Raw genomic sequence first — 21,776 nt, 5'->3', positions numbered from 1 at the left:
TCGTATTACGGCACTCGTTGAAGCACCGAATATAGTCCCTTAAAGACTCACCGGGGTTCTGAGTTAAGGCGTGTAGGTCGTCCTCGATCGCGTGGTGCTTGTATGTTCCTTGAAAATTGGCGACGAACTGCTGCCACAAGTCTTCCCATGAAGAAATTGAGCGGGGCGGGAGGTGAACTAACCATGATCAAGCAGATCCTTTTAACGCGGCTGACAGATAATTTGTCAGCGTGTTATCATCTGCCCCAGCAGCATAGAGAACCATGGAATAGACATGGAGGAACTCCTCGGGGTCAGTGCTTCCATCATATTTCTCTATCGCTCCTGGTCGGAATTTTTTGAGTCACCGTACTTCTCGTAGTGTAGGTGTGAACGCTCTACATCCTCCTCCTAGTACGAGAGGTCGTCGGTGCCCATGTTGTCGCCGAGGCGGCCTAGCTGATGATGAGGAAGATGAAGACGATGATGACGAAGGGTCGCTTAGGCTTGGGGCGCAACTCCTGGACCAGCATCCTCGTCGCCAGTCCCGACGAGAGGCTGGGGAACGTGTGTCCCGTCGTTGTCAATCACCATCGTCTCGTTGTCGACCTCGACCATTGTTGCCTTGGACTCGTTGTTCACGATGGTCATCATCGTGATGGCCTTGGCGATCCTGCCGGTCTCGGTTCTCGCTAGGATGACCTCCTTGATTCGCATTATCATTCCGTCGTGGAGGAGGGCGGCATTGAGGGTGATGAGCGTCGTCCTGATCTCGTTGTTCCCGCCGGCACCCGTTTAGGTGATCGCGCAGATTGCGGTTACCTTGGGACGGTGTGGTCTAAAGGCGAGGACCACGTGGTGATGCATTTGTGAGGGTTGCGACCTAGATCCCGGCTTGGATGGTTGCTGGGGTCTTCGCTAACTTCGACGTCAGCCTCCTTGTGCACCTCCTCTCCTTGGATCGGAAGTCGCGGTAGATCTCGTGCCGGTGGTTCGGCTACTGCCGCAAAAGCATTATTGAGATTCGCCACCGTATCCCAAATTCGTTGAACCCAAAGATCACCATCAGGGTGCAAGACTGGGTCAAATGGGCTTTCTCTTAGAATTGAATTGATAGTGTTTAGGTGCTGGGCGGGAGTACGTGTAAGGTCCACGGTTGCCCGAGCAGCTGCATCACTGGTGCCCTCCCCGTCGATTACATTCACCTCACATGGAGTGTTCGATGAGGACGATTCTCGATCTTCCAAGCCATGTAGGACCGAGGGTTCATGGGGGTCAACACCATTGAATCCCACAAAACGATCCGGAGTCGTCTTCGCGGCCCATTCCTCTACAACACGTCGAGGTTGAACTCGCAGTTGTTGGATCTGAGGGCGTGGAGATGTGGTCGCGTTGAGAAAAACTCTGCAACTTGAGAGGTCATGCATCCTTGACTTGTGAATTGGACACCAGGTGATGTTTGTTGGTGAAGTACGCTTTATTCCTCATTCTTTGTAAGCTTTGAGTTCAGCCTTCACATGTTGTGCCACCGGGCAGTTTGACAGAGAGTGCTTGGGTGTCTTGTGAATGACACACCAAGTAGTTGACTTCTGAGAAGACGTCCTTGTCGGCGCCTGGTTCACAATAAGAGGACGGGAGTTGGCTGCTTAAGGTCGTTCTCCAGATGTTGCTGTAGGCATGTCGTTTCTCGAAGTCATAGCTGCGCCGTTCTCGTTCCCGACAAAGATTGGGCCAGACGAGATTGGTAACTTGAGATTGGCTGCAAAGTAGACTGGAAAGACGATGGATCTGACTTGGGTCCACATCAGCGGTGTTGAGGTTGGATCTCCTGAGCAGGGGCTGATGTAGACAAGATTGTCAGGGCGGCTTGAAGTCATGCCGGCAGAACCTTGAGCACCATGTTCCCCTACCTGGCGCGCCATTATCAATTGGGTATACCCGTAGACCGGATAAATAGGATATTGAGGTACGTTGGTACGAGGATCTACATGATACGACATCAAGACAAACAGAGAAACAAAGATTATACTGGTTCAGGCCCCTCGTGAGAAAATAGCCCTAATCCGGTTTATATGAAATTGATATGGAGAACCAGTACACAGAGAACAGATGAATCCGGCGTTGCCGGCAAGATCCTTGTCGAGATGATTCGACGAGATCTCCCAACGAGTAGGCTTAGCGTCCTCCGGCTTTGTAAACTATGGTGGGTGTGTTGGCGCTATGACTCGATGATCTGAACCCCTCAGGGGGTGTGCCTTTTATACCGTGAGTTGCCTTAGTCTTCAAGTAGAACTCGGAGACAATGAACTCTACACGATATAGAATACTCAATCCTCTTCGAGTAAGACTCTGTTAATCACTAGCCCGTGAGGATTATTTTCCATAATATCTTATAGATTTCCTTATCACGTATGGAAATATATCGTATGAACGACGGTATACCATAGTTGTATATTCCATAAGTCATAGGATAGGAGGTATGCCTTATCCGTAACCATGACAGAGATCGAGTTTGCTCTTCACCAGCATGGATTCAAGGGCGCTCGAGCTCTACCTTCACTTTGGGCTGATCCTGAGCTCCAGATCTGCTGGTGGTGCCCATACTCCACTTAAACTCCAACTTCGCGTATGATGGCCTTGGCTCCATGCCACTCGATCTCCACTTACAACCAACTGGAGGCCATGCTTTTGCATCTGCAATGTTGCCCACACGTCACCAAGCGCCCACAACTCAAACCCGTCGATGGATACATATGAAGTGTCACCACATTGGTGGAGACTGAAGAAAGGTTGAGATCAGAAGTGGGTACTAACATATGGGCTAATAGTCTAAAGTAAACTGATTTGATAAGAGCACATTGGAGAACATAGTCTAAAGTTAAAATGGGTAGTCCAATGTGAAAATAAGGTTAAAAAACTTGGTACAACATATCATTTACTCTTTAACCTATGGTTGTGTAGCAAACAATCCAAAGGATTGAAAACATTGGGTGGAGTGGATTATTTTTTTCCCTTTGTTTTCCCTTTAAAAATGGAGGGGTAGGAACTTTTCCTTTGGTGCATTCCTTTGAAACGAATGACAGTACAACGCCTATTCCAAAGGATTGCTTATTCCTGTACTTTTCCTTTACAATTCCTTTGAAATGAATAAGCTCCTACGGTTTTTCTTTTGGGAGTACCTATGTACTCTCTCCGTTTCACAATGTAAGTCATTCTAGCATTTTCCACATTTATATTGATGCTATATGTCTAGATTTATTAGCATCAATATTAATATGAGAAATGCTAAAATGACTTACATTGTGAAATAGAGGGAGTAACATTCAAAAGCTTTTTAGATAAAAAACTTTCAAATGTAACTACGTAACTACTATAGAGCTACTAATATGGAGCTACACTACAGGTACTAACTCCCCCGGTGCAAGTGACTAGCGCATCTAACACTCAAATTGCAAGTCATGAGTTCGTTGTTCTTAAAAAAAGTCACTAGTTTGATTCCTGCTTGTTATGAAACCGAGCTCCCGAAGGAGTCGAATTTGTAGGACCGTGATCGTGAGGATCACGGTACCTCCTCCTTCTATTCTTTTGTTTCCTTATTAATGAAGTGGGCTTATACCAAATATATATGTATGTATCCATATAGGACATCCTATTGTGGGTATAAATACAATAGTGAGGTTGAGGGCAAAGTAATACTTGTAACAGAGAGAGAAACATCACTAAAGTTGATTGTCCTCCACTTTCGTGTCCGTGTGTTCGTGTGTGCTTGTTTGATTGTTGACAATGTGAATTCTAACACGTTATCAGCACGAGGTGCTCTTCAGCCAAGGTATATTGTCAACATCGATCTGTCCTAATCTCGTTCTATAGGGATAACGATAAACTTGCTAGATCGTTTTCTGTTTTTTTTATTTCTCCGCTAATCGTTCGATCGATGGGTTGTACTACGTGGATTTGTTCCTTATGGCGCACATAGCAGGAGAGTTTGCGGCTCTCCACCCCATGCGCGACAGGCGTATGGGGTTATCCCTTGTACAACCGATCTATCGAACGAGAAGCGGTTATCGCTATAGTCCGATTAGATCTGTTCCCAGCCTTTGCACTGGGTTTCTTTTCTTGCAAACAAATACACGGATACCGTACGCCCTAGACGCGCGAACGGATCAGACAAGCCGCCGCAAGAACGATGGTTTAGAACTAGTGATGCCTCGAAGGGCGACGCTACGTTCAGGGTGTAATCGCGATGCACATGAGAAGAATCGCGTACCTGGCTAACGTGATTGCTGATTCCAAATGAATCGGCCCAAATACTCATGCCTGCGCCGCCGTCCTCCTGAAGTTGACGACGACGAAACCGAGTCGATGACGCCAGCATGCGCCGTCGTGCCCTCGCCGCCGCCAGCACGCGTCGCCGGCCACCCCCTTCACCGATGGCTGCAGAATCGTGCCATCGGCTTTCCGTCGTCGGTTCGCCCTTGAAAAGCCAGCCGACGGGTCTTCAATCGACCGCCCGCACTCGCCGTCAACAGCCGCCACCCGCAGAGACGCTGAGGAGACCGCGCCCGCATCCCCCCGCCGCCGACACGCACGGCACGCCTCCCGCGCTACCGCACGCGACTGGGACGGGGGTCGAAGCCGCCGCGACCTCCCGCCGCCGATAGTCGTCCGCCTCGCCGGCCCGCATGCCGAGCCAAATTCCGCCGGCGCACAGCAAGGAGTTGCGCTTGCCGGACGCTGGATACGGCCCGTAGCCAACCACGCCGGCATCGGTGCTGCTTGTAGCCTCACCGCCGCTCCGCCTCTATCGTCGACCCCGCCGCGCCGACGAGCTCCGTCGACCCCGCCGTGACGACGAGCCCCGTCAACCTCGCCGCTTCGCCGAGCAGGCCGACGGTCCCGACGGTCCGGTTAACCTTTGAATAGCCGGTACATAGAGGTGGGCCGAGTATAAATTAGGCCTATAAAAGGAGTCAGGCTCGAATCAAAATTTGGCCCGAAAAAGGCAAACTTCTGAATATGTCCTTGAATTTTCATGATACACGCGGATTTGGAATTTTAGCGGAATAGTCCCTCGGGATCATAGAAATTACAGAGAATATCACTTTTTTTTTGTTATTCCGTACTTTCAATTTTCTGTATATTAACTGTTTATTAGTTAATTTTTGAATCAACCATAGAATCCTAGAGACATGGTTTTTAGGAAATGAGCTCTCATAATTTGAAATTTAGTACACACCAGAGAGCATCATATTTATGGTTTATTTTCCTAGCTGTTTTATTTTTTTCAGGATACTATTTAATGGGTTAGTAATTCAGTAATTAATTTGGTACCTAAATAAATAGTACAACAATTCTGAGAAATGTTGGGAGAATTATGGGAATATATTGACACAGTACTAAATTTGGATAACCAGACAATTTACTATTTGCACACTTGTTATGCTCTTACTTGCAGTGCTTATTGAATTTTGCATGACTAATGTAGGAAAATGACTGATATTGCTAAGAGAGATTTTGCTGAACTAGCAGTCAGCGGCAAGAATTACCTGACATGGGCACTGGATGCCAAAATCATGCTTGGTGCTAAGAAACTCCTGAACTGCATTCAGGACCCAACTATTGCAACATCAGCTGGAGGAGTTAATAATTTACCAACTTCAGCCGAGAAAAATCAGGCACTGCATTTCCTGATGCACCATTTGAATACTACTCTCAAGAATGAGTATATGACTGAGGAAGATCCGAAGGTCCTTTGGGACTCACTGAAGGATCGCTATGGCCATCAAGTAAAGGCTTTGCTCCCAAAAGCAAAACGTGAGTGGCTTCACTTATGTTTCCAGGATTACAAATCTGTGGAGTAATATAACTCAGTTCTTCACCGCATTGTCACTTGTCTTAAGCTATGTGGAGAGAAAATCACTGATGCTGACATGATAGACAAAACTTTGTCCACCTTCCATGCCAATCATGTGAATATTCAGAGGCAATACCGCCAGGCTAAATACGAGAAGTATTCTGAACTGATCTCCGTGCTCATGGAAGCGCAAGGAGAAGATGAGACACTTGTTGAAAATCATACGTCTCGCCCCACTGGAAGTTCAGCAGCACCCGAAGCAAATGCTAGCTCCTTTAAGAAGGGGAAAAACCAGAATAACCAGAACAAAGGGAAGAATTTCTGGAAAAATAATGGTAAAGTTAACAAGATGTCTTTCAAGAAGAAAGGAAATCAGAATAGTAAGTCTAAGAAGGGCTCTACTAGTGGTGAATATGGAAAGCAATATCAGGTATGCTTCAAGTGTGGCACTAGGGGACACTGGTCTCGCATTTGCCGCACCCCTAAGCATCTCATTGAGCTTTATCAAGAGAAGCACGGGAAGAAGAAGTCAGAGCATGAGTCACACTTCACTGTTGAGATCCAGCACTCAGAGGAGAAGATGGCTGCCATGCATATCGACAAGCAGGTCGACGAGAAGGCAGTGGTTGCAATGCACATCGATGATAAGATGGAACATAATGCAGTAGACGCAGAGCTGAAGCTCTCAGATGATCTCATGGACTCTGATCAGTTATATGGGGACATTTAAGTCTTCCAATTTGTATCTTAGCTTCCTACATTATAAGTTACTTTAAATTTTAGACTATGTAATAGACTAAAGTTAGGTGATTTTTCAAGTGTGCATTTAGTTTGTGTTCCTAGCAGAACTATAGTTTCTGTAAGCTCCTTCAGAGCAATGGTTATCTTAATAATTGAGTGAACTCTTTTAGTTTAATATATTTCCCAGATTTTTATTTTTCTATCTTAAAGTGTTAATTTTTGCTATATGGTCATGAATTGATTATATTTAAATGCTTTATGATAAGAACAGTGTTACATACTATGGCAATGGAAGAGGAGATGTGTCTGGTAGATTGTTGTACCACCAATACTATCTTTCGAGATACCATGTATTTCCAGACTTTAAAGAAAAAGACTAGTCAAATCGCTACTATTGCCGGAAGCAATGCACACATCGTCGGAGTGGGACGAGCATCAGTAGTTCTCCCACATAGTACCAAGATCATTATAAATTATGCTCTATTATATCCAGAGTCCAGTCGTACTCTACTAAGCTTTAAAGATATCCGTGCTAATGGTTATCATGTAGAAACCAAAGATGAGAATAAACTCGAATTTCTTCTCATAACGAAATTAGACGGAAATCGTAAGACTATTGTTGAAAAACTCCCTTCCTTGAAATCTGGCCTGTACTACACTCATATAAAACCCGAAAATGTTGCACTGAAAACAATATTTAAAAATCCCGAGTCATACAGAATATGGCATGATAGGTTAGGACATCCAGGTCTAGGGATGATGAGAAGAATCATCTCAACTTCAAATGGCTATAATTTACGACCTAACGATTTCCCAAACCAAGAAGATTTTGTTTGCACTGATTGTGCAACATGGAAATTAATCGTTAGACCCTCTAATCTAAAGGTGAACGCAGAATCACCAGTATTCTTGCAACAAATACAGGGAGACATATGTGGACCAATTAATCCCATGTCCGGATCATTCCGGTATTTTATGGTATTAATTGATGCATCAACTCGATGGAGCACTTTTTGCTTACTTTCTACTAGAAACCACGCTTTTGCGCGGCTTATTTCCCAAATAATCCAGTTGAGAGCCAGTTTCCCGGGTAACCGGATACAATCCATTAGAATGGACAATGCCGGGGAGTTTACCTCTAAGGTATTTAATGAATATTGCATGGCTTTGGGAATTAAAGTGGAACATTCTGTACCACACGTCCACACTCAGAATGGTCTCGCCGAATCATTAATTAAGAGGATTAAGCTTATCGCTAGGCCATTGCTACTGCATAGCAACCTACCAACTACATGTTGGGGACACACTGTTTTGCATGCAGCGGCGTTACTTCAAATCAGACCTACTGCATACAATGTTGTATCCCCTATGTAGCTTACACGTGGATATGCACCAAATATTTCCCATCTACGCAAATTTGGATGTGCTGTATACGTCCCTATACCGCCACCTAAGCGTACGTCAATGGGTCCTCATAGAAAATTGGGAATCTATGTAAGATTTGAATCTCCGTCTATCATTAAATTTTTAGAACCATTGACAGGAGACCTACATATGGGTCGATACGCTGATTGTATATTTAATGAAGATCATTTCCCGGCATTAGGGGGAGGAAAGTACCTACAGAAGGTCGAATGCCGCGAAATTGAGTGGGAAACTAAAAATCTCCTACATTTAGATCCACGTACTAAGGAATCTGACCAGGAAGTTTAGACCATAATTGATTCGCAAAGAATTACAAATAATCTGCCAGAAGCCTTCACTAACCTAAAGGGGATCATGAAATCTCATATACCTGCTGTGAATGCACCGGAAAGAGTAGAAATACCTCCTGACGCAGAGGAACTGGTTTTCAAATTAATTTCTACATCTACCCCAACTTCTAGGAAGAAGGGGAGACCACCGGTTGCACACAACCAAACTAAAGTTTCTAGGAGACGTCCTACGAAACAACAGATTGGACAGAATACCACAGCACCAGAGAATAGTGAAGGAGCTCACCAGGTAGATGAGCCACCTGCAGTGACATGCCCGGATGGCAATGAACCCAGTGAGAATGCGCGCGCAATTACTACTAGCACTAGGAGACCGGAAATTCCTGACTTAAACATTGCGGGAAACAATGAAGATCAGGAATGTGAAAGAATAGAGGAAATATCCACCAGTTATGTGGATACAGGTGAAACATACAATAGAGAGACTACTATTGTCGACATATACTTTGCCGAAAAGATCGCTAAGATCATTGATCTGGATCCAGAACCAAAGTCCATGGCAGAATGCAAAAAAGCGTTCAGACTGGGTCAAATGGAAAGAAGCAATAAAGGCAGAGTTAATCTCGCTCAATAAAAGAAAATTATTCGGTCCTATTGATCGTACCCCCGTAGGGATATCCTCTGTAGGATATAAATGGGTGTTCGTCCGAAAACGGGATGAGAACAACCAGGTGGTTCGGTATAAAGCAAGATTAGTAGCATAAGGGTTTACGCAGAGACCTGGCATCGATTTCGATGAAACCAATTCACCTGTAATGGATGGAATTACATTCCGGTTCTTAATATCTATGGCAGTCAATTTGAACTTAGAAATACAGTTGATGGATGTAGTGACCGCATATTTATATGGGTCATTGGATTTTGAAATCTATATGAAAGTTCCTGATGGGATTCAAGTTCCTGAAGAAAAAAACACAACATATACAGTGTTAAATTGCAAAGATCATTGTATGGGTTAAAACAATCCGGTAGGATGTGGTACAACCGGCTCAGTGAATTCCTAGAAGGAAAAGGATTCATCAAGAATGATGACTGTCCCTGTGTGTTTATCAAAAAAATCAGAACATGGATTTTGTATTATTTCTGTATATGTGGATGATCTGAATATCATCGGGACCACACAGGTGATTAAGGAAGCTAGTTCTTACCTAAAGACGGAGTTCGAGATGAAAGAATTAGGTAAGACTAAATATTGCTTAGGTCTGCAGCTTGAGCACACTCATGAAGGGGTATTGTTACACCAGTCTGCATATATCCAGAAGATAATGGAGAAATTTAATATGAAGGATTTATATCCGACGAGAACCCCCATGGTAGTAAGATCTCTAGCAGTAGAGAGTGACCCATTTAGACCATAGGAAAATAACGAGGAATTATTGGGACCTGAATGTCCATATTTAAGCGCTATTGGAGCTTTAATGTATCTCGCGAATGGTACCAGGCCTGATATTGCATTTGCTGTTAACCTACTTGCAAGGTTCAGTTTGGCTCCTACCAAACGGCATTTGAATGGCGTTAAGCAAATCTTCCGTTATTTACGTGGCACACAAGATCTCGGTTTATTCTTTAGAAAAAATCAAGATTTGACCATGGTGGGATATGCTGATGCTGGATATTTGTCAGACCCCCATAAAGCATTGTCACAGACTGGGTATGTGTTTCTCTGTGGTGGTACAGCCATCTCATGGAAGTCGACGAAGCAGACGATGGTCGCGACATCAACAAATCACTTGGAGATTATAGCATTATTTGAAGCGAGCAAGGAATGCATGTGGTTGAGGAGGGTGATACAACATGTACAGAATACATGTGGGCTGAATATCACACCAACTCCAACCATTATTTTTGAAGATAATTCAGCTTGTGTTGCACAAATACAAACGGGTTATGTGAAGACGAGTCTCACAAAACATATATCGCCTAAATTCTTCTATATGCATGAATTGCAAAAGAAAGAAGAAATTAAGGTGACTCTCACCAAGACTAGTGAAAATCTCACAGATTTATTTACTAAGTCTTTGCCAATTAGTGTTTTTGAGAAGCTTGTGCATGGCATCGGTATGAGGAGGATGAGAGATGTGCACAAATCGGGGGAGCACTTCCCTGACTGTGTTCCGTTGATATTGATCATGCAGATCAGTACATCATTCTTGAAGAATGATAGAGTTATCCTTGAAGAATGATAGAGTTATCCAGTAGATTAGCTTATGGTTGTACTCTTTTTCCCTTTAGTGAGTTTTGTTTGAAGTTTCTCACATTTAGGTTTTTAATGAGGCAACAGTGCAATATAAGTAGCGTGTACTATGTACTCTTTCTCCTATTCATTTTTCTCCCACTGGGTTTTTGGAAGGAGTTTTGATGAGGCATATGTATAGCACGGTATTCACCCAAGGGGGAGTGTTATGAAACTGATCTCCCGAAGGAGTCGGATTTATAGGACCGTGATCATGAGGATCACGGTACCTCCTCCTTCTATTCTTCTGTTTCCTTATTAATGAAGTGGGCTTATACCAAATATATATGTATGTATCCATATAGGACATCCTATTGTGGGTATAAATACAATAGTGAGGTTGAGGGCAAAGTAATACTTGTAACAGAGAGAGAAACATCAATAAAGTTGATTGCCCTTCACTTTCGTGTCCGTGTGTTCGTGTGTGCTTGTTTGATTGTTGACAACGTGAATTCTAACACTGCTGTCCGCATGGAGAGAAAACTTGTGACATTTTCTTCCTCTCCTAATCATGAATATTGATGCATATCCGGCGGTCCAAAATTCGAAATTGTCCTCCTCCCTAATTTTCTTGGGACGGTTTTTAGCAAAACCGTTTCTTTTTGCCCGGTTATGGGAAGGGGCTACCTGACGCGTACGCGCCGCCGTCGCTCGTTTTTTCGGCCTAAGTAGTTCTACTAATCTACTACTACGATAGGGCATGTAGCCTGGTGGTTGCAGTCACCTGAGTAGTACCCCAAGGTCCTGAGTTCAAATTTTCATATGAGCGAATTTTAGATTGGGTTGTTTGCGGGGCTAAGTTCCTAATTTTAATGACCGCATATATCCGGTTAGATGTAGAGGCCGGGAAAAAAAATACCATTCTCTAAAAAAATACTAATCTACTAGTATATTAGTTGGATGTAGAGGCCGGGTAAAAAAATACCCTTCTCTAAAAAAATACTAATCTACTAGTATATTAGATAATAACAGTTTATGATAATGATGTTACTCCGTCCCAAAATATAAGCATTTGTAGCTATAAATCTGGACACACAGGTGTCTAGATTCATAGCTAATAATTGCTATATTTTGGGGCGTAGGTAGTAGTAGATAAGATTTTATTTTTTATGTGAGATTTTTTTAACTAACAAATTAAAAAGAAATCTACATATGAAGTCACAGTTTCAAAATTTTAAACCCAGATTTGAAAACTTTCAACTCAAAATTTAAATTTTTTAAGTCAAATTTGAAAAACTTTCAACTCAACTTTGAAAACTTTCAACCCAGATTTGAAAACTTTCAACTCAAGATTTGAAACTTTCAACTCGGATTTGAAAACTTTCAACTCGAAATTTGAAAACTTTCAACTCGATATTTAAAAATTTTTAAATTAAGATTTAAAAACTTTCAAGTCAAGATTTAAAAACTTTCAAAAAAAAATTGAAAACACTTGCTGCTGGAAGATTAAAAAGTAATCTGGAAAAAACAGAAAAAAAAGGAAAGCGATAAAAAAGAAAACGGCGATGGTTAGCGAAGAAAAAATCTCGCGCGCCGCGTGGGCTGTATGGGCCAGGGGTGCGCGAATCAGGATTCTCGTATGGGAAGTCCTGTTTTCTAAACCCTGTACAATCCTCATCCACTCAGATCTCTCTTCCCATCTGATGACATCATAGTACCACTACCCTCCGGGCATGGCGGCGTCGGCGCCGGTGGAGGTCGGCGCGCAGGGCACCATCGGCTCGCTGGTGTGCCGCGAGGTCGAGTACTTCCGAAGGATGGAGGTCGCCGTCGTCAGCCACGACCACGGCAAGAACATGAGCAGCAGCAGCAAGCAAGCAAGCCGCCGCCGCCACCGGCAGCGTGGGGAGCCCCAGGACCAGGAGCAAGGTCCGGCCGCCGTTGAAGGAGGGCGCGGGCGGCGGGCCTACTTATTCTTGCCCAGCATTTGCTCGTCGGCGGAGGTGGCGGAGGCCACCGGCGCCGCCAGGGTCAGGTACCAGCATCTGGGGCAAGATGAGGGCCATTCTCTTCCTCAATAATACGCATTTTCGTGCAGGCCATTTGCATCATATCAGATCAGATCTGGAGAAGAACAGAATGTCAGGGTACCTAATGCATGTTCGTCCTGCTCTCATCTTTCGTCTTCTTTCTTTGATTTTTGTTCAGGGTCAAAACTGTGTAATGACATGTGTGCCATCTGGCAGAATTACTACTTTAATTATTGAAGTGGATTATTTGGTCCTAAGAAAAGACTACTGATAGAATTAATACTATCTAACTCCTAGCTAGTGTATAGCACAAAATTGCAAATTTCAGTGATGCAGACAATACAGTATGCAAAATTTTGATAGGCTATGTTAATTGGCAGCGCGTACAAGGCAAAGAACAAACCTAATTTCCGTTTTTAGATCTGCAAACTAGTCTTCTGAAAAAAAAATAAATCAAGAAACAAGATTAGGCATGGCAACTAAAATAACAAGGTGAAAAGGACAGCGTTGAACTTGGGCATGTTTGGTTGATAACTGATGGTACCACATATTTTTTACTAAGGTGGTTAAGCTTAGTCTTGTCATACTTTTGTGGTAAACAAAATGATAAACTAAACTAAAATAAAGTTAGGCAAAAAAAATAGAGTTTATAACATGTGGGCCATGTAATTAAGAGTTAGACAAAATATAGTTGTGAAACACTACCTGCTAGTCATTAGCAACCATGAGACAACGCAACTATGAAAAACATTTAATAAATATTTTATATCAACTGTGTTACTAAAGGCCTGTTTAGATCCCATACAAAAACTTTACACCCTACCACATCGAACGTTTGAACACCTGCATAAAGTATAAAATATAGGCTAAAACAACTAATTGCACAGATTGCGACTAATTTGCTATACAAATCTTTTAAACCTAATTGCTCCATGATTTGATAATGTGGTGCTACAATAAATATTTGCTAATGATGGATTAATTAGGCTTAATAAATTCGTCTCGTGGTTTATTGGTAGATTCTGTAATTATTTTTTATTAGTGCCCGAACACCCCATGTGACACCCTATATAATATCCGATGTGACACGTTAAAACTTTACACCTCCGGATCCAAACACCCCCTAAGAGAAAAATAAGTCTGCTTGCTTCTCCATAGAGTCGCTTTCTAAGCGCTTTTTCCAACATGGACATAAACGATGCTAACAGACTGGTAGTGCAGAGGGCCTGATTGGAAGCGAGAAAATGGACATTTGGCCATGTTCAAAAAAATACGGTTTCGTTAGAATATCATCCAAAAATGTGTTTCGTTAAAATGCCAATATGAAACACATGCTCACCGCCACTTTGCCATTTTGGCCGTTTTGTGCATTTTCGAAATCATTTTTGCTTCTTCGGTGGGTGATTTGACGAAATTGCCCTTCCATCCTTCCCCTTCCGTGGCGGCAGCCCTGGCAGCGCCGCCGGATGAGCCCATCGCCACTGCCAGCGAGGGCATCTGGGGGTATGGCGAAGCGAGGCGCACCTGCGGGTGCGCGGGTGGACGGAGCGATGGAACCACCGGCGACTGCCCCTGCCCGTTGCCGCCAGACAGCACCGATGAGGCGGAGGCGGAGGCGAGGTCGTCAAGGAGGCCTCGTGGTTGCGGAGGCCTGCGAGGCCATGGGGCCGCCTCGAAACCCTAGCCGTCGTCGTCGACTGCGGCGAGGTAGTCAGCGACCTCCGGGATGCCGTCGTCAACCGCGGCAAGGTAGTCGGTGGAGGTGGTGAGGTCGAGGGAGGGGAAGATGTCAGAGGACTCGCCGTCTGGGCTCTCCCAGATAGCACCGCTCCGGACGCCATCCATGGAGGAGGACGAGGAGGAAGACAGTGAGCTGCTCGTGGTACGAGGCGGTAGCGGAGGACATGAAGGACAATTTTGTCTCGTCACTCGATGGAGGAGCGAAGATGATTTCGAAAATACACAAAACGGCCAAGATGGCAAAGTGGCGGTGAGCACGCGCTCCATATTGGTATTTTAACGAAACGCGTTTTCGAGATGACATTTTAGCGAAACCATGTTTTGAAAGTAGCCAAATGTCCATTTTCTCGATTGGAAGGTATTTTTTATGAATGTGAACAAAGCTTGAAAAGACAATTTTAGAGTACTCTCTCCGTCCTGATTTTAGATGGAATTGATTTGATATATTCTAGGACTATGAATATGAAAAAAAAATTATCCGGATTGATAGTCCTAGAATATGTTACATCCAACTTAAAATCCTTATATTTTAGGATGGAGGGAGTAACACTTTTCTACTTCTCTTTTTAGCGGATCAAAATTCAAGGTTAAAAGCTAGAAAACAATTAAGAAACCTAAATTAATTCTAAAATTAAGTAAGCTTAGCACTACCTCCGTATCAAAAGACTTCATTTTTATCTCATGATATACAAATCAATCCAAAGTTTAAAAGGCTAGAATACCTTTAATTTTAGCAAATCCTAATGCATTATGCACTTACCATCCACTTCATCAAATTACAATGCATTTGTTTTTTTATTTTTTTTATGTACATTGAGCAGACACAGGGAAATCTTGTGTACGTAGGTCGTAAGCTCCCTAACTTTGCTACACTGTTATCTAACCCTATGAAATCAGTATATAACTACCATTGCATCAACCTCGCAAAAAAAAAAAGGCCGAAAGACAAGAACGTATATCTACAAGAACTGGATCGTTTTGTTGAGAACTCAAGCAGCATCATATGACTAGAAGCGTTTGTCACCAGGGTGAACGACCACCGAGGCTGGTTCACAGCGTTTGGGAAGACAGAGGGAGTGCAGAGTGCTTCCCGTAGACAAATGCCATGTATAGAACAGAACTGCACTCCAGGACCAGGAGCATCTGCCCAAATGTGAAGGACCCTCAAGCTGGAAGGGTACGGTCCATCAGTTTACTTCCACCGAAGGGCACAAACCAGACTTGCCTTCACCGCAGTCAAGCACAAAGTTGCGATCATAGCCACTGGGGACTCGATCGATCCTGCTGCTACCAATTGTGGTCGGAAAAGTCCAAATTACCCCCAGAAAATTACGACAGTACGAATTACCTACTAAAATACAGAACCATACATTTTACATCTCAAACTTTTTAAACCGGTCGAATTATCTCCTAACTCAATCTGGAGAGGTTTTGCTCCTACGTGACGATCCAGTCAGCTTAATAACAATAATGATGATATTAGGCTCACATGTCATATCTCTCCTTCCTTTCTCTTAGCCAAAAAAAAAAAGACAAAACCAAAAAGAGGACATCATGGAGGCGGTCGTCGGGCGAGAGGAGGGCAGGAGCAACGATGTGGCATCTTCATCAGCGGCGGCAGTGTGGAGGCAACGCTGCAAGGTTGGAGCTAGCGGCGGCGGCGCAACGTTCAATGTTCTTGATCCCTCTCCTCCCTTCTCTGACGCTTGCCGGATTCACCGGTGTCCTCTGCGAGCTCGCTGGTTTCATTCTTGGTCTCCACGAGTTCACCCCGCTAACATCCTCAGCAGGCTCATAGTAAAGCAGTGAAGATGAGGGGAGGGAGGGCCGCAACGCGGCGACGACCACGCCAGACTAGATTTGGCCTTGACAACTATGCTGGTGCCCCCAACCTCCAACTCACCGTGCCACGCCGCCTACATCCCAACCTCCACCTCGCTGCCCCTGTCCCCAATCTCCACTGTACCATCCCTGCCCCCAATCTCCATTGGTGGCCTAGCCACCGTGGCCCTCGAGGTGGCAAGATCCACGCAGAGCTTGACCTCGACGAGCGGTAGGACAGGAGGTCCCTCTCCGTCCTCCTTCTCAAGCCATATGTGCATTGCCACGCCTGTGGGGTGAAGATACCGGACGAGCTTCGGTTCATCTCTGTCGCCAAATCCTAGTGTGTCAATGTACGGGCACACGAGTGCACGACATCATGTTATGCGGCATCCTCGACGCTGACACTGGGGTGGAGGAGGTGGGGAGGCCGGCGAGACTCATGTGCGGGAGGTCGGATCATGCAGCATGGCTCAAGGTTTTTGGCCCGTTCGACGCCGCCGCGCTCCCAGCGCTCGCGAGGCTTGACGTCCTAAGCATGCTGCCGCCGAAAGTGAACCATCTCAACAGGTTATTCATGCTTCGACTGACATGCGGGTCCCACACATGTTTTTTTTATTTTTTATATTTCTTCTGATGGTGTGTCAGCACCCTATCAGCTAAACCACCTTCTGTACTGCTTTGGGATTATATTTACACTGGTTTTACAAGTTGAGGGACGCGTTATATTTGGGGCTTGTTCACTTTGATGCCATTTTCAACCTTACCAAATTTTGGTTAAAAAAAGTGGCTACATTTAGTTTGCTACCAAATTTTGGTAATTATATAAGAAGTTGCCAAAATTTGGTAAGGTTTTTTTTTTCATCAAAGTGAACAGGCACTTGGTATTGTGGTTTGAGGATATTATTCGAACTCGACGTCAAACTGAGGGACCTGAAGTGAACTTATTCCAAGAAGGTTACGTTAGTGGGCCGAGCAGGGCTGAATTGTAACCGTAGGCAAGGCCCAGTCGAGATGACACCAAGTAAGGCATGGGCCATTGGGGTGGCGCAGCCCAACTCAGAAATGGGACCAAACCGACCTATCCAACGGAACGGCGGATTAAAACATACTGACAGCGGTAGCATCCACAGGCAGGAAGTCTCCCCACCCACGACGACCACCCCCATCTCCTTCCCCTTTCTAGGGTTTCGCTTCGTCTCCCCCAATGGCGGCGGCCACCACGTCCCGGCGCGGCCCCGGCGCCATGGACGACGAGAACCTCACCTTCGAGACCTCCCCCGGGGTCGAGGTCATCAGCAGCTTCGACCAGATGGGGATCCGCGAGGACCTCCTCCGCGGCATCTACGCCTACGGCTTCGAGAAGCCCTCCGCCATCCAGCAGCGCGCCGTCCTCCCCATCATCAGCGGCCGCGACGTCATCGCCCAGGCCCAGTCCGGAACCGGCAAGACCTCCATGATCTCGCTCTCCGTCTGCCAGATCGTCGACACCGCCGTCCGAGAGTACGCCTCCTCTTACTCTTACTACCCCCATCTTTTTCACTACTAGCTGCCAGACATTTTACTTGTTTGCGCCCTTTTCCGAATGCGCGATTTATTTTACTTCAGATTAGCTGTTAGGTACAGTGCAGTAATTAGGACCTAAATAAATGTCTGGATAGGATTCATTTTTATTCCTTACTGCAACTCTCGACGTTTGTGTAGATTTGCTATGGTTGTGACTTGGCCTCCGAGCTATTTGATTCAGGGCACCGCAATTTGTATTCTGACTTTCTATGTCAAGGCTCATGTTTTTATCTGTTTTTTACCTTATATATTGCTATTGCTATAATATTTTCTTTCCTGATCTTTCGTCGGCTAATAATTAGGGCTAGGAATTTATATTTTTTGAAAGAAAAAGAAACTAGGTATTGTATAATGTAGTGATGGCATCCATGTTAATTATATGAATTTTTCTATGCCTTGTTCTACTTATTAATGATTATTCCCTGTCATTTTCTATGTTCCATTAATCGTTATGTCTGTTGGTAGTTAATATTGTTTCTTCATTTTAAAGGGTTCAGGCCTTGATACTCTCACCAACTAGAGAACTTGCTGCACAAACAGAAAGAGTTATGCTGGCCATTGGTGATTACATCAATATCCAAGTGCATGCTTGTATTGGTGGCAAAAGTATTGGTGAGGATATTAGAAAGCTTGAGCATGGAGTGCATGTTGTGTCAGGAACACCTGGCAGAGTCTGTGATATGATCAAGAGAAGGACCTTGCGTACAAGAGCCATTAAGCTCCTAATTCTGGTTAGTTTATTTCTCATGTTGTTTTATGGAACCTTTTTTTGGTTTGATCAAATGGTTGGAGAATAACATTCTTCAATTACAGGATGAAGCCGATGAGATGTTGGGCAGAGGCTTTAAGGATCAGATATATGATGTCTACAGATATCTACCCCCAGAGCTCCAGGTCAATCACAGATTAAAACTGTACTAGACTGATAGTTTGTCTTGTGTTTCAATGTTCACCCCTCAGTGAATTGATTCTTTTAAATTTAGCTCCTCACTAGTCTATAACATCTAACATCTACTCCCTCGTCCCAAAATATAGCTACCTTTAGCATTAAAATTGTCCCAAAATATAGCTACCTTTCCTACTACCTTGTCTCAACCAATCACAATCATCTTCCACTTAATTTCTTCACCTACTTCCCTGTCTCAACCTATCACAACCATCCTTCCAACCATCCTTCATTTTATTTTAGACTTCTCCATAATACCCGCGCCTGACTCTAAAAGTCCTTATTTTGGGACAGAGGGAGCATTTAATATCTTGACCTACTTCCCTGTCTAAACCAATCACAACCATCCCTCATTTTATTTTAGACTTCTCCTTAATACTCATGCCTAACTTATAAGTCCTCATATTTTGGGATAGGGAGAGCATTTTCCATCTCTATTGCAGTTTGTGTTACACTATTCTGTCCATGTTTTGATGGTTTCTTGTAACGTGTCATCATACGAACAGACTAAGCTGCCTTGTATCTGTTTGGATTCTGTAATGCATGACTTGTTTTCTGATGGCATAGTGCTTGAACTTGATGTCAATAACTGATGGCATATCCTGGGTAGTCATATCCCAATACTAATCTACCAGCACATCTTTTTCATTTTTACAGGTTTGCTTGATCTCCGCAACTCTGCCACATGAGATCTTGGAAATGACCAGCAAGTTCATGACTGACCCAGTCCGGATCCTTGTAAAGCGTGATGAATTGACCCTAGAGGTAAAACATCATTACTTGTTTTGCTTATCAAACAAACTTGATGATCTTCATTATGTATTTTACTTTGTTGGTTTTAATATGTTCATTTTTTCATATCATGTTTATAGGGCATCAAACAATTCTTTGTTGCTGTTGAGAAAGAAGAATGGAAGTTTGATACTCTTTGTGATCTTTATGATACACTGACAATCACCCAAGCTGTCATTTTCTGCAACACGAAGAGAAAGGTAATATATGGTGCTCTTTTTTTTTTTTTGATCCTTTCAGTGTTGTTTGTCTACACCAAATTGTTGTGCTATCTTATGGTCATAGCTCCTTTGTAGTTCTTTCAAACACCTTTTGTTTTTTGCCATCTGGGCAGTTGCTATTACAGCATGTCTCTTGAAACTTTACTTGTTTGTACAATCCTGCACGAGTTGATACTTTTAGTTTGCTATGTTTCACTGTTATCAAGTCGCTCGACTAGTCGTGATTAGCCGTAGATTTGTCGTAAAGTTGGTCAAGCTAGTCGACTAGACTAGAGAACCATGGCTCCACCAAATAGCAAGTTGTGCGATTAGTTGTTGTTAGTTGTAGATTAGTCGTAAAGGCGGTCATAGATTATTCGTGATGAGTCGTAGCAAATCAGCAATTCACCATGCTAATTGGCTTATTATATTTAGTAATTTAGTTTTATTATTTCTTGTTGACTTTGTCTTATTACTTGCTACTCCATACTCCATAGTTTATACTATATACGTTGCTTAGTACAGTATAATGGTAGTAATTGCACCCTGTTTTTGCATGACCAAGTTGTGGACTGGTCGACCAAGTTGACAAGTCGGTCCAGGGGTACCTCGACTCAACTTTACGACTTAACAATCATGCTATTTTTTTTAACTATTTTGAATTGCACTGTGTTCCAACCATGCCCACTTGTTGTTATTGATGTTTTTTTTTTTATATCCTTGGTTTCCTTTGGTCAGGTTGATTGGCTTACAGAAAGAATGCGCAGCAATAACTTCACGGTATCAGCTATGCATGGTGACATGCCTCAAAAGGAAAGGGATGCCATTATGGGTGAATTCAGGTCTGGTGCAACCCGTGTTCTAATTACGACAGATGTGTGGGCTCGAGGCCTGGATGTTCAGCAGGCAAGATTGTTGTGATTTTTGTTTGAAGACTATTGATTTTACTGCGCGTGGAGTATTGATTATTATTTTCATTTTCAGGTCTCTCTTGTCATAAACTATGATCTTCCAAATAATCGTGAACTTTACATCCATCGCATTGGTCGCTCTGGACGTTTTGGTCGCAAGGTAATGCTACACCTACACAACTCAATCAAATGGGATCAAATGCTTGGACGCATGCTACACTTTCTACTGATACATTTGTACTAATACATATGTACCATGGTTTTGCTCAACACAATCACACATTCACCGATAATGATCATCAATAATAATCCATCAAATGCTTTGACATTTTTTTGTTGTCAGTATATGACAAATTAGAACACAGGAATTCTGACTTCACACTGTTGACACAAACACAATGTGTGGTTAACAAATTGCTGGCCATGATTTAGGTAAAACTTGTTAAAGTTTCTGTATACGACATGCGGGTTAATGGATATGTTTTTGTGGCAAGCCAAACACTAGGCTAAGTTGGTAAACCTCCTTGCCAAAGATGTGGCTAAGTGTGGCTACCAACCAAACACCCAACAGTTCATCACATTATCTTTAGATTCTAGAAATGATTAAACAATATTTACTCTCTGAATTCCAATTTTTTTTGGAAGTTTAGGAAAGATGATTTCAATACATCTCCATGCATCCAGCCATAAGAAATGATTATTATCACGAGCTAGCTGACTGCATACTATATAGGTAACAGTTTGATTGGGCAGATTCTAATGACTAAATAATCATTTCATATTGTAGGGTGTGGCCATCAATTTTGTCAAAAAGGAAGACATCCGTATCCTGAGAGATATTGAGCAGTACTACAGCACACAGATTGATGAAATGCCAATGAATGTTGCTGATCTAATTTGAGTGCTTGAGTGGCACAATCATGTTTTTGATCATCTGGTCTGGCAACAAGTGAGCTTGTTTGTTGTGATTTTGGTTGACATGTTTTGCCGAGACTGTTGCTGTGAACCTAAAAAGGGTTGCGAGTCTAACACTAGTGATTGGTTTCGTTTCCTCTTTGGCTTGTGGCATGATCTGTATATATTTTAGCGCCAGCTCATGTAACACTATTATTGCATTTCTTCTCTGAACGCGTGACTTTGTTAACTATATTCATGGCAACAAGGATTTGATGTTGGTTTCTCGTTGATGATGTGGTGGCATTTAGATCTCTGTGTTGTGACCTCAAAGCTTTAGGGTAAAAGGACTTG

The 21,776-nt window shown here is 43.5% G+C and overlaps 3 protein-coding genes across 3 annotated transcripts; all 3 read left to right on the top strand.

Annotated features, from left to right (window-relative positions):
• The first annotated feature begins 5,468 nt into the window (after window positions 1–5,468).
• On the top strand, window positions 5,469–6,563 carry LOC107280311 (uncharacterized). Its single transcript, XM_015774075.1, has 2 exons — window positions 5,469–5,765; window positions 5,961–6,563. The coding sequence occupies exons 1-2, from the start codon at window positions 5,469–5,471 to the stop codon at window positions 6,561–6,563; spliced, it is 900 nt and encodes a 299-aa protein (XP_015629561.1).
• A 5,643-nt stretch (window positions 6,564–12,206) lies between these two features.
• LOC4333274 (uncharacterized) lies at window positions 12,207–12,814 on the top strand. The gene has a single exon (XM_015774447.3). It carries the CDS (start codon window positions 12,256–12,258, stop codon window positions 12,601–12,603), a length of 348 nt encoding a protein of 115 aa, XP_015629933.1. The 5' UTR covers window positions 12,207–12,255; the 3' UTR covers window positions 12,604–12,814.
• Window positions 12,815–17,244: 4,430 nt separating this feature from the next.
• Window positions 17,245–21,755, top strand: LOC4333273 (eukaryotic initiation factor 4A-III homolog B-like). The gene is made up of 8 exons (NM_001418340.1): window positions 17,245–17,616; window positions 18,170–18,410; window positions 18,493–18,573; window positions 19,283–19,390; window positions 19,498–19,617; window positions 20,356–20,523; window positions 20,602–20,688; window positions 21,316–21,755. The coding sequence occupies exons 1-8, from the start codon at window positions 17,321–17,323 to the stop codon at window positions 21,427–21,429; spliced, it is 1,215 nt and encodes a 404-aa protein (NP_001405269.1). The 5' UTR covers window positions 17,245–17,320; the 3' UTR covers window positions 21,430–21,755.
• Window positions 21,756–21,776: the final 21 nt, after the last annotated feature.

The sequence above is a fragment of the Oryza sativa genome, chromosome 3 (assembly GCF_034140825.1).
Source record: "Oryza sativa Japonica Group chromosome 3, ASM3414082v1".
NCBI classification, from domain to species: Eukaryota; Viridiplantae; Streptophyta; class Magnoliopsida; order Poales; family Poaceae; genus Oryza; species Oryza sativa.
The sequence above is the reverse complement of the archived record's forward strand: the minus strand, read 5'-3'. Positions and strand labels throughout refer to the sequence as shown.